Source organism: Salmo salar, chromosome 26, assembly GCF_965601325.2.
Source record: "Salmo salar chromosome 26, fSalSal1, whole genome shotgun sequence".
NCBI lineage: Eukaryota > Metazoa > Chordata > Actinopteri > Salmoniformes > Salmonidae > Salmo > Salmo salar.
Genome location: NC_138316.1, coordinates 53,940,001 through 53,952,632, shown reverse-complemented (window position 1 = coordinate 53,952,632; position 12,632 = coordinate 53,940,001). Strand labels below are relative to the sequence as shown.

The 12,632-nt window shown below is 43.7% G+C and overlaps 1 protein-coding gene across 4 annotated transcripts in view; it reads right to left on the bottom strand.

The window, feature by feature from the left end:
* The window catches only part of gpatch1 (G patch domain containing 1), a 46,866-nt gene that overhangs the window by 32,324 nt on the left and 1,910 nt on the right, over nucleotides 1-12,632 (bottom strand). For all 4 annotated transcript variants that reach the window (XM_082969861.1, XM_082969863.1, XM_082969862.1 and 1 more), the window contains exons 3-7: nucleotides 11,464-11,564; nucleotides 9,479-9,639; nucleotides 8,399-8,496; nucleotides 8,206-8,246; nucleotides 7,003-7,251 (exon numbers count right to left, since the gene is read on the bottom strand). In XM_082969861.1, coding sequence (XP_082825987.1) covers nucleotides 7,003-7,251; nucleotides 8,206-8,246; nucleotides 8,399-8,496; nucleotides 9,479-9,639; nucleotides 11,464-11,564 — 650 coding nt within the window. The remainder of the gene's footprint in view (nucleotides 1-7,002; nucleotides 7,252-8,205; nucleotides 8,247-8,398; nucleotides 8,497-9,478; nucleotides 9,640-11,463; nucleotides 11,565-12,632) is intronic.

Genomic DNA, 12,632 nt, shown 5'->3' with positions numbered 1-12,632 from the left:
TAGAGCGACAACAGCCAGTCAGTGTTTTCCCTACTATTAGAGCAGACAACAGTCAGTCAGTCAGTGTTTTCCCTACTATTAGAGCAGACAACAGCCAGTCAGTCAGTGTTTTCCCTACTATTAGAGCAGACAACAGCCAGTCAGTCAGTGTTTTCCCTACTATTAGAGCAGACAACAGCCAGTCAGTGTTTTCCCTACTATTAGAGCAGACAACAGATTAGAGCAGACAACAGCCAGTCAGTCAGTGTTTTCCCTACTATTAGAGCAGACAACAGTCAGTCAGTCAGTGTTTTCCCTACTATTAGAGCAGACAACAGCCAGTCAGTCAGTGTTTTCCCTACTATTAGAGCAGACAACAGCCAGTCAGTCAGTGTTTTCCCTACTATTAGAGCAGACAACAGCCAGTCAGTGTTTTCCCTACTATTAGAGCAGACAACAGCCAGTCAGTCAGTGTTTTCCCTACTATTAGAGCAGACAACAGTCAGCAGTCAGTGTTTTCCCTACTATTAGAGCAGACAACAGCCAGTCAGTCAGTGTTTTCCCTACTATTAGAGCAGACAACAGTCAGTCAGTGTTTTCCCTACTATTAGAGCAGACAACAGTCAGTCAGTCAGTGTTTTCCCTACTATTAGAGCTGACAACAGTCAGTCAGTGTTTTCCCTACTATTAGAGCAGACAACAGTCAGTCAGTCAGTGTTTTCCCTACTATTAGAGCAGACAACAGCCAGTCAGTCAGTGTTTTCCCTACTATTAGAGCTGACAACAGCCAGTCAGTGTTTTCCCTACTATTAGAGCAGACAACAGCCAGTCAGTCAGTGTTTTCCCTACTATTAGAGCTGACAACAGTCAGTCAGTCAGTGTTTTCCCTACTATTAGAGCAGACAACAGTCAGTCAGTCAGTGTTTTCCCTACTATTAGAGCAGACAACAGCCAGTCAGTCAGTGTTTTCCCTACTATTAGAGCTGACAACAGCAGTCAGTCAGTGTTTTCCCTACTATTAGAGCAGACAACAGCCAGTCAGTCAGTGTTTTCCCTACTATTAGAGCAGACAACAGCGTCAGTCAGTGTTTTCCCTACTATTAGAGCAGACAACAGCTCAGTCAGTGTTTTCCCTACTATTAGAGCAGACAACAGCCAGTCAGTCAGTGTTTTCCCTACTATTAGAGCAGACAACAGCAGTCAGTCAGTGTTTTCCCTACTATTAGAGCAGACAACAGCAGTCAGTCAGTGTTTTCCCTACTATTAGAGCAGACAACAGCAGTCAGTCAGTGTTTTCCCTACTATTAGAGCAGACAACAGCCAGTCAGTCAGTGTTTTCCCTACTATTAGAGCAGACAACAGCTCAGTCAGTGTTTTCCCTACTATTAGAGCAGACAACAGCCAGTCAGTCAGTGTTTTCCCTACTATTAGAGCAGACAACAGCCAGTCAGTCAGTGTTTTCCCTACTATTAGAGCTGACAACAGCCAGTCAGTGTTTTCCCTACTATTAGAGCAGACAACAGCAGCAGTCAGTGTTTTCCCTACTATTAGAGCTGACAACAGTCAGTCAGTGTTTTCCCTACTATTAGAGCAGACAACAGCAGTCAGTCAGTGTTTTCCCTACTCAGTGTTTTCCCTACTATTAGAGCTGACAACAGCAGTCAGTCAGTGTTTTCCCTACTATTAGAGCTGACAACAGCAGTCAGTCAGTGTTTTCCCTACTATTAGAGCTGACAACAGTCAGCAGTCAGTGTTTTCCCTACTATTAGAGCGACAACAGCATTAGAGCAGACAACAGTCAGTCAGTCAGTGTTTTCCCTACTATTAGAGCAGACAACAGTCAGTCAGTCAGTGTTTTCCCTACTATTAGAGCAGACAACAGCCAGTCAGTCAGTGTTTTCCCTACTATTAGAGCAGACAACAGCCAGTCAGTCAGTGTTTTCCCTACTATTAGAGCAGACAACAGCCAGTCAGTCAGTGTTTTCCCTACTATTAGAGCAGACAACAGTCAGTCAGTGTTTTCCCTACTATTAGAGCAGACAACAGCCAGTCAGTCAGTGTTTTCCCTACTATTAGAGCAGACAACAGTCAGTCAGTCAGTGTTTTCCCTACTATTAGAGCTGACAACAGCCAGTCAGTGTTTTCCCTACTATTAGAGCAGACAACAGCCAGTCAGTCAGTGTTTTCCCTACTATTAGAGCAGACAACAGCCAGTCAGTCAGTGTTTTCCCTACTATTAGAGCAGACAACAGCCAGTCAGTCAGTGTTTTCCCTACTATTAGAGCAGACAACAGTCAGTCAGTCAGTGTTTTCCCTACTATTAGAGCAGACAACAGCCAGTCAGTCAGTGTTTTCCCTACTATTAGAGCAGACAACAGCCAGTCAGTCAGTGTTTTCCCTACTATTAGAGCAGACAACAGCAGTCAGTCAGTGTTTTCCCTACTATTAGAGCAGACAACAGTCAGTCAGTCAGTGTTTTCCCTACTATTAGAGCAGACAACAGTCAGTCAGTGTTTTCCCTACTATTAGAGCAGACAACAGCCAGTCAGTCAGTGTTTTCCCTACTATTAGAGCAGACAACAGCCAGTCAGTCAGTGTTTTCCCTACTATTAGAGCTGACAACAGTCAGTCAGTCAGTGTTTTCCCTACTATTAGAGCAGACAACAGCCAGTCAGTCAGTGTTTTCCCTACTATTAGAGCTGACAACAGCCAGTCAGTCAGTGTTTTCCCTACTATTAGAGCAGACAACAGCCAGTCAGTGTTTTCCCTACTATTAGAGCAGACAACAGCCAGTCAGTCAGTGTTTTCCCTACTATTAGAGCAGACAACAGCAGTCAGTCAGTGTTTTCCCTACTATTAGAGCAGACAACAGCCAGTCAGTCAGTGTTTTCCCTACTATTAGAGCAGACAACAGTCAGTCAGTGTTTTCCCTACTATTAGAGCAGACAACAGCCAGTCAGTCAGTGTTTTCCCTACTATTAGAGCAGACAACAGCTCAGTCAGTGTTTTCCCTACTATTAGAGCAGACAACAGTCAGTCAGTCAGTGTTTTCCCTACTATTAGAGCAGACAACAGTCAGTCAGTGTTTTCCCTACTATTAGAGCAGACAACAGCAGTCAGTCAGTGTTTTCCCTACTATTAGAGCAGACAACAGCCAGTCAGTCAGTGTTTTCCCTACTATTAGAGCAGACAACAGTCAGTCAGTCAGTGTTTTCCCTACTATTAGAGCTGACAACAGCCAGTCAGTGTTTTCCCTACTATTAGAGCAGACAACAGTCAGTCAGTCAGTGTTTTCCCTACTATTAGAGCTGACAACAGCCAGTCAGTCAGTGTTTTCCCTACTATTAGAGCTGACAACAGCCAGTCAGTGTTTTCCCTACTATTAGAGCAGACAACAGTCAGTCAGTCAGTGTTTTCCCTACTATTAGAGCAGACAACAGCCAGTCAGTCAGTGTTTTCCCTACTATTAGAGCAGACAACAGTCAGTCAGTCAGTGTTTTCCCTACTATTAGAGCTGACAACAGTCAGTCAGTGTTTTCCCTACTATTAGAGCAGACAACAGTCAGTCAGTCAGTGTTTTCCCTACTATTAGAGCAGACAACAGCCAGTCAGTCAGTGTTTTCCCTACTATTAGAGCAGACAACAGTCAGTCAGTGTTTTCCCTACTATTAGAGCAGACAACAGTCAGTCAGTCAGTGTTTTCCCTACTATTAGAGCTGACAACAGCCAGTCAGTCAGTGTTTTCCCTACTATTAGAGCAGACAACAGCCAGTCAGTGTTTTCCCTACTATTAGAGCAGACAACAGCCAGCCAGTCAGTGTTTTCCCTACTATTAGAGCAGACAACAGCCAGTCAGTGTTTTCCCTACTATTAGAGCAGACAACAGTCAGTCAGTCAGTGTTTTCCCTACTATTAGAGCAGACAACAGTCAGTCAGTGTTTTCCCTACTATTAGAGCAGACAACAGTCAGTCAGTCAGTGTTTTCCCTACTATTAGAGCAGACAACAGCCAGTCAGTCAGTGTTTTCCCTACTATTAGAGCAGACAACAGCCAGTCAGTCAGTGTTTTCCCTACTATTAGAGCAGACAACAGTCAGTCAGTCAGTGTTTTCCCTACTATTAGAGCAGACAACAGTCAGTCAGTCAGTGTTTTCCCTACTATTAGAGCAGACAACAGCCAGTCAGTCAGTGTTTTCCCTACTATTAGAGCAGACAACAGTCAGTCAGTGTTTTCCCTACTATTAGAGCAGACAACAGCCAGTCAGTGTTTTCCCTACTATTAGAGCAGACAACAGCTCAGTCAGTGTTTTCCCTACTATTAGAGCAGACAACAGCCAGTCAGTCAGTGTTTTCCCTACTATTAGAGCAGACAACAGCAGTCAGTCAGTGTTTTCCCTACTATTAGAGCTGACAACAGCCAGTCAGTGTTTTCCCTACTATTAGAGCAGACAACAGCCAGTCAGTCAGTGTTTTCCCTACTATTAGAGCTGACAACAGCCAGTCAGTCAGTGTTTTCCCTACTATTAGAGCAGACAACAGCCAGTCAGTGTTTTCCCTACTATTAGAGCAGACAACAGTCAGTCAGTCAGTGTTTTCCCTACTATTAGAGCAGACAACAGTCAGTCAGTCAGTGTTTTCCCTACTATTAGAGCAGACAACAGCCAGTCAGTGTTTTCCCTACTCGTGTTTCCCTACTATTAGAGCAGACAACAGCAGTCAGTCAGTGTTTTCCCTACTATTAGAGCAGACAACAGTCAGTCAGTGTTTTCCCTACTATTAGAGCAGACAACAGCCAGTCAGTCAGTGTTTTCCCTACTATTAGAGCAGACAACAGCCAGTCAGTCAGTGTTTTCCCTACTATTAGAGCAGACAACAGTCAGTCAGTCAGTGTTTTCCCTACTATTAGAGCAGACAACAGCCAGTCAGTGTTTTCCCTACTATTAGAGCTGACAACAGTCAGCCAGTCAGTGTTTTCCCTACTATTAGAGCAGACAACAGCCAGTCAGTCAGTGTTTTCCCTACTATTAGAGCAGACAACAGTCAGTCAGTCAGTGTTTTCCCTACTATTAGAGCAGACAACAGTCAGTCAGTCAGTGTTTTCCCTACTATTAGAGCAGACAACAGTCAGTCAGTCAGTGTTTTCCCTACTATTAGAGCAGACAACAGCCAGTCAGTCAGTGTTTTCCCTACTATTAGAGCAGACAACAGCCAGCCAGTCAGTGTTTTCCCTACTATTAGAGCAGACAACAGTCAGTCAGTGTTTTCCCTACTATTAGAGCTGACAACAGTCAGTCAGTGTTTTCCCTACTATTAGAGCTGACAACAGTCAGTCAGTCAGTGTTTTCCCTACTATTAGAGCAGACAACAGCCAGTCAGTGTTTTCCCTACTATTAGAGCAGACAACAGCCAGTCAGTCAGTGTTTTCCCTACTATTAGAGCTGACAACAGTCAGTCAGTGTTTTCCCTACTATTAGAGCAGACAACAGCCAGCCAGTCAGTGTTTTCCCTACTATTAGAGCTGACAACAGCCAGTCAGTCAGTGTTTTCCCTACTATTAGAGCAGACAACAGTCAGTCAGTGTTTTCCCTACTATTAGAGCAGACAACAGTCAGTCAGTCAGTGTTTTCCCTACTATTAGAGCTGACAACAGCCAGTCAGTCAGTGTTTTCCCTACTATTAGAGCTGACAACAGTCAGTCAGTCAGTGTTTTCCCTACTATTAGAGCAGACAACAGTCAGTCAGTGTTTTCCCTACTATTAGAGCAGACAACAGTCAGTCAGTCAGTGTTTTCCCTACTATTAGAGCAGACAACAGCCAGTCAGTCAGTGTTTTCCCTACTATTAGAGCAGACAACAGCCAGTCAGTCAGTGTTTTCCCTACTATTAGAGCAGACAACAGTCAGTCAGTGTTTTCCCTACTATTAGAGCAGACAACAGTCAGTCAGTCAGTGTTTTCCCTACTATTAGAGCTGACAACAGCCAGTCAGTCAGTGTTTTCCCTACTATTAGAGCAGACAACAGCAGTCAGTGTTTTCCCTACTATTAGAGCGACAACAGCCAGTCAGTGTTTTCCCTACTATTAGAGCGACAACAGTCAGTCAGTGTTTTCCCTACTATTAGAGCTGACAACAGTCAGTCAGTCAGTGTTTTCCCTACTATTAGAGCAGACAACAGTCAGTCAGTGTTTTCCCTACTATTAGAGCTGACAACAGTCAGTCAGTCAGTGTTTTCCCTACTATTAGAGCAGACAACAGTCAGTCAGTGTTTTCCCTACTATTAGAGCAGACAACAGCCAGTCAGTCAGTGTTTTCCCTACTATTAGAGCAGACAACAGTCAGTCAGTCAGTGTTTTCCCTACTATTATAGCAGACAACAGCCAGTCAGTGTTTTCCCTACTATTAGAGCAGACAACAGCCAGCCAGTCAGTGTTTTCCCTACTATTAGAGCTGACAACAGCCAGCCAGTCAGTGTTTTCCCTACTATTAGAGCAGACAACAGTCAGTCAGTGTTTTCCCTACTATTAGAGCAGACAACAGCCAGCCAGTCAGTGTTTTCCCTACTATTAGAGCAGACAACAGCCAGTCAGTGTTTTCCCTACTATTAGAGCAGACAACAGTCAGTCAGTCAGTGTTTTCCCTACTATTAGAGCAGACAACAGCCAGCCAGTCAGTGTTTTCCCTACTATTAGAGCTGACAACAGCCAGCCAGTCAGTGTTTTCCCTACTATTAGAGCAGACAACAGTCAGTCAGTGTTTTCCCTACTATTAGAGCAGACAACAGTCAGCCAGTCAGTGTTTTCCCTACTATTAGAGCAGACAACAGCCAGTCAGTCAGTGTTTTCCCTACTATTAGAGCTGACAACAGTCAGCCAGTCAGTGTTTTCCCTACTATTAGAGCAGACAGCCAGTCAGTGTTTTCCCTACTATTAGAGCAGACAACAGTCAGTCAGTGTTTTCCCTACTATTAGAGCAGACAACAGCCAGTCAGTCAGTCAGTAATACATACATACATACATACATACATACCTGTCCTGCTACTCCTCCTCTGCGTTTAGGTCCCTTCCTGTCCTCTCCAAACAGGCTGTTGGTCCTGTCTGAGTCCACGGTGAACAGGTTAATGTGTCCGGCGCCCGGACCTCCCCTCAGGGCCGCCTGGGGGTTCAGACCCCGGTACCCCAGGCCGTGGAGATCCACTTTAGGGGCGAAGTCTATGGGAGTCACGTCTTCGGGAGCGAAGGTCACGTTCACAGGGACGAATTCTCCGTCTTCCTCATCCTGTGGTTTAATAACAGTAAGGGGACGGGTCGACCAATCACATTACCTTTGCATTGATGGGGAGGGGTAAACGTTAAGTAGCCTATTTTTGGGGACTTTCGTTGTCATTTAAAATAGTTTTATCAAGGTAATTAGCTTAGAAATCAACATCTGTTTCGTGATTGTTCTGTCTGACAGCGCCGCTTCCCTTCCTCGGATGACTACGGGGTATCGGGTTACACATCCACAGCCATTGGAGGATCGGTAGTCCCGCCTTAACGCTCCTTCGCTGATCGGACTGTCCGTCATTTTGTGTCCGAACGGTACATCACAGTTGCACATCACAGCTTAGCATGTTGATGCTAAGCTGACAGTCTACTGCAGCGACAGGAAGTAGTTCTACAACAAGCTGCGTATCGCTGCTAAGCTGAGAGTCTAGTGCAGCGACAGGAAGTAGTTCTACAACAAGCTGCGTATCGCTGCTAAGCTGAGAGTCTACTGCAGCGACAGGAAGGAGTTCTACAACAAGCTGCATATCGCTGCTAAGCTGAGAGTAAACTGCAGCGACAGGAAGTAGTTCTACTGTTCTACAACAAGCTGCATATCGCTGCTAAGCTGAGAGTCTACTGCAGCGACAGGAAGGAGTTCTACAACAAGCTGCATATCGCCGCTAAGCTGAGAGTCTACTGCAGCGACAGGAAGTAGTTCTACAACAAACTGCATATCGCTGCTAAGCTGAGAGTCTACTGCAGCGACAGGAAGTAGTTCTACTGTCCTACAACAAGCTGCATATCGCCGCTAAGCTGAGAGTCTACTGCAGCGACAGGAAGTAGTTCTACAACAAACTGCATATCGCTGCTAAGCTGAGAGTCTACTGCAGCGACAGGAAGTAGTTCTACAACAAACTACATATCGATTTATATCAAATGGAAATTTAAAAAACGAACCCGGTTTGAAACAAAACCACCGTGTTACCTGTGATTCCGAGGCCGGGCCGAACGCCCCCGTTGCAGAATCTGTAAAAGAGAAACATTTTACAATGATTTTAAATCACAAGCTAAAAAGGGTAAAAATACTACTTTGTGAGAGTTAAAAGAGTCCATCTGTACAATCAATACAATGTATTAGGCTAACAACGTTGCTGCTTTAACTGTTCAGTGTAACCCACCTGCTTTCTGCTTGGACGGCTTCCTCTTCACCCTGGGTCCAACCCCCTGGCCATCCTTCCAGCCCATCTTCCTCAGTAACTCCACCCCCATGGAGGACCTATCAGGAGACAACAAGGACAGTCCGCTTCGTAGCAACATGAGGCAAACTGCAACTACATTTAGCTCACTGAATACCAAGGGGGGCTGTGTTAAGAGGAGTAGTTCTACTGATCTGGAATCAGTTATACTATTTAGCTCACTGAATACCAAGGGGGGCTGTGTTAAGAGGAGTAGTTCTGCTGATCTGGAATCAGTTATACCATTTAGCTCACTGAATACCAAGGGGGGCTGTGTTAAGAGGAGTAGTTCTACTGATCTGGAATCAGTTATACCATTTAGCTCACTGAATACCAAGGGGGGCTGTGTTAAGAGGAGTAGTTCTACTGATCTGGAATCAGTTATACTATTTAGCTCACTGAATACCAAGGGGGGCTGTGTTAAGAGGAGTAGTTCTACTGATCTGGAATCAGTTATACCATTTAGCTCACTGAATACCAAGGGGGCTGTGTTAAGAGGAGTAGTTCTACTGATCTGGAATCAGTTATACTATTTAGCTCACTGAATACCAAGGGGGGCTGTGTTAAGAGGAGTAGTTCTACTGATCTGGAATCAGTTATACTATTTAGCTCACTGAATACCAAGGGGGCTGTGTTAAGAGGAGTAGTTCTGCTGATCTGGAATCAGTTATACTATTTAGCTCACTGAATACCAAGGGGGGCTGTGTTAAGAGGAGTAGTTCTACTGATCTGGAATCAGTTATACTATTTAGCTCACTGAATACCAAGGGGGGCTGTGTTAAGAGGAGTAGTTCTACTGATCTGGAATCAGTTATACCATTTAGCTCACAATGAATTATTACATGGCCAGAGAGGGCCAGAGAGGTCCAGAGAGGGCCAGAGAGGGCCAGAGAGGGCCAGAGAGGTCCAGAGAGGTCCAGAGAGGTCCTGATTGTAGAAAAGCCCTTGTACTGTTAAGACATTTGAGACGTACGGGGGCCCAGAGTGACCACGTCAAGTCTGTTCAGCGCGGTGGTTAGTTACCTAGCTGGAGACACCAAGTCTTCCAGGACAGTGTCCCCGGGGACAGGGGCTGAAAGAGAGGTGATGACTCTGGCCTTGTCCGCGATCACATCCTTCCTGCCTGAGGCAAAGTCGGCTGTAGTGGTGATTTGTCTGGGGGCGATGCCGTGCTCCCCCAGGTCCTGAGGAAACAGAACACATTATACATCCCATGTTGTCGTGTTGGTTCACAAAGGGAAATGGTTGTTGTGCTGACAAAGTTCTTATTTCGTCCATGATGTGGCCTCTAGAATGCACAACGGGGACTCAAGAATGCACAACGGGGACTCTAGAATGCACAACGGGGACTCTAGAATGCACAACGGGGACTCTAGAATGCACAACGGGGACTCTAGAATGCACAACGGGGACTCTAGAATGCGTAACGTGTTCTCTAGAATGCGTAACGTGTTCTCTAGAATGCATAATGTGTTCTCTAGAATGTATAATGTGTTCTCTAGAATGCATAATGTGTTCTCTAGAATGTATAATGTGTTCTCTAGAATGTATAATGTGTTCTTTAGAATGCTAAACGTGTTCTCTAGAATGCATAACGTGTTCTCTAGAATGCATAACGTGTTCTCTAGAATGCATAACGTGTTCTCTAGAATGCATAACGTGTTCTCTAGAATGCATAATGTGTTCTCTAGAATGTATAATGTGTTCTCTAGAATGCGTAATGTGTTCTCTAGAATGTATAATGTGTTCTCTAGAATGCATAACGTGTTCTCTAGAATGCATAATGTGTTCTCTAGAATGTATAATGTGTTCTCTAGAATGCATAATGTGTTCTCTAGAATGTATAATGTGTTCTCTAGAATGTATAATGTGTTCTCTAGAATGTATAACGTGTTCTCTAGAATGCGTAATGTGTTCTCTAGAATGCGTAATGTGTTCTCTAGAATGCATAATGTGTTCTCTAGAATGTATAATGTGTTCTCTAGAATGCGTAACGTGTTCTCTAGAATGTGTAATGTGTTCTCTAGAATGCGTAATGTGTTCTCTAGAATGCGTAATGTGTTCTCTAGAATGCGTAATGTGTTCTCTAGAATGCGTAATGTGTTCTCTAGAATGTATAACGTGTTCTCTAGAATGCGTAACGTGTTCTCTAGAATGCGTAATGTGTTCTCTAGAATGCGTAATGTGTTCTCTAGAATGTATAACGTGTTCTCTAGAATGCATAACGTGTTCTCTAGAATGCGTAACGTGTTCTCTAGAATGCGTAACGTGTTCTCTAGAATGCGTAATGTGTTCTCTAGAATGTATAACGTGTTCTCTAGAATGCATAACGTGTTCTCTAGAATGCATAACGTGTTCTCTAGAATGCGTAACGTGTTCTCTAGAATGCGTAACGTGTTCTCTAGAATGCATAATGTGTTCTCTAGAATGCATAACGTGTTCTCTAGAATGCATAATGTGTTCTCTAGAATGTATAATGTGTTCTCTAGAATGCGTAATGTGTTCTCTAGAATGCGTAATGTGTTCTCTAGAATGCGTAATGTGTTCTCTAGAATGTATAATGTGTTCTCTAGAATGTATAATGTATTCTCTAGAATGTATAATGTGTTCTCTAGAATGCATAACGTGTTCTCTAGAATGTATAATGTGTTCTCTAGAATGTATAATGTGTTCTCTAGAATGCATAACGTGTTCTCTAGAATGCGTAACGTGTTCTCTAGAATGCATAACGTGTTCTCTAGAATGCATAACGTGTTCTCTAGAATGCGTAACGTGTTCTCTAGAATGCGTAACGTGTTCTCTAGAATGCGTAACGTGTTCTCTAGAATGCGTAACGTGTTCTCTAGAATGCATAACGTGTTCTCTAGAATGCATAACGTGTTCTCTTCCAGATTCTAGGTTCCTCCTCATCCGTGATATGGGTGTCGAAAGGGAAATAGTTGGTACGATCAGTCCTTTCGTACATACTGTTGTTAATAAGATAATATGGGATGTTTTGTTTGTTCTACCTCCTCATCCATGAAGTCCTCTGGCCTGTCATTCTGTCTGCCTGCTTTCTGTCTGCCTGCTTTCTGCTGTCTGGATGAAACAAAGGTTGCTGGTGTCCACCCTGCGATAGGAAACAAGTAGTGATTCATACAGGTCACACATTGCAAGATTTTTTTTGGGACTATATTATATCAATATTTTACTCCCAATTATTAATTTGTAAAAAACGAATTGAAATCATAAAAAGGTAGGTAGCGTTAGCTGGCGCTTGTCTAAACTCTGGTATTTTTCATCCTATAGGTCGTCCTCCATCTTCTTTTTAAATAGCGAGCCAACATGTTGTTTACAGCACTTTGATTTCCCCGACTGATCAGAACTCATTTTCTCATGATCTCTCTGTCTCTCTGCAGCAGACAAACAGTGAGCAATATGTTTGGAACATCAAATAGCAATAAAATGGCAGTATAGAATCACCCCCCCCCATTGGTCCCTCAGTATGGTGGTAATATGGTATGGTGATAATGTGGTATGGTGGTAATGTGGTATGGTGGTAATGTGGTATAGTGGTAATGTGGTATGGTGATAATGTGGTATAGTGGTAATGTGGTATAGTGGTAATGTGGTATAGTGGTAATGTGGTATAGTGGTAATGTGGTATAGTGGTAATGTGGTATGGTGATAATGTGGTATGGTGATAATGTGGTATAGTGGTAATGTGGTATGGTTATAATGTGCTATGGTGATAATGTGGTATAGTGGTAATGTGGTATAGTGATAATGTGGTATGGTGATAATGTGGTATAGTGATAATGTGGTATAGTGATAATGTGGTATTGTGATAATGTGGTATGGTGATAATGTGGTAGTGGTGGTAATGTGGTATAGTGATAATGTGGTAATGTGGTATGGTGATAATGTGGTAATGTGGTATGGTGATAATGTGGTATGGTGATAATGTGGTATGGTGGTAATGTGGTATATGGTCCCTCAGAAAGAAGCTGGTTAAACAACACATGATGACATTAACAGGCCAACATGCTACCGTCTCTGGGTGAGTGAGAGGGTAAGATAGAGAGATAGTGTGTGTCTCTGAGTGAGTGTGTGGGTGTCTCTGAGTGAGAGTGTGTGTGTGTGTGTGTGTCTGTCTGTGTAAGTGTGTGTGTGTGTGTCTGTGAGAGAGTGAGTCAGA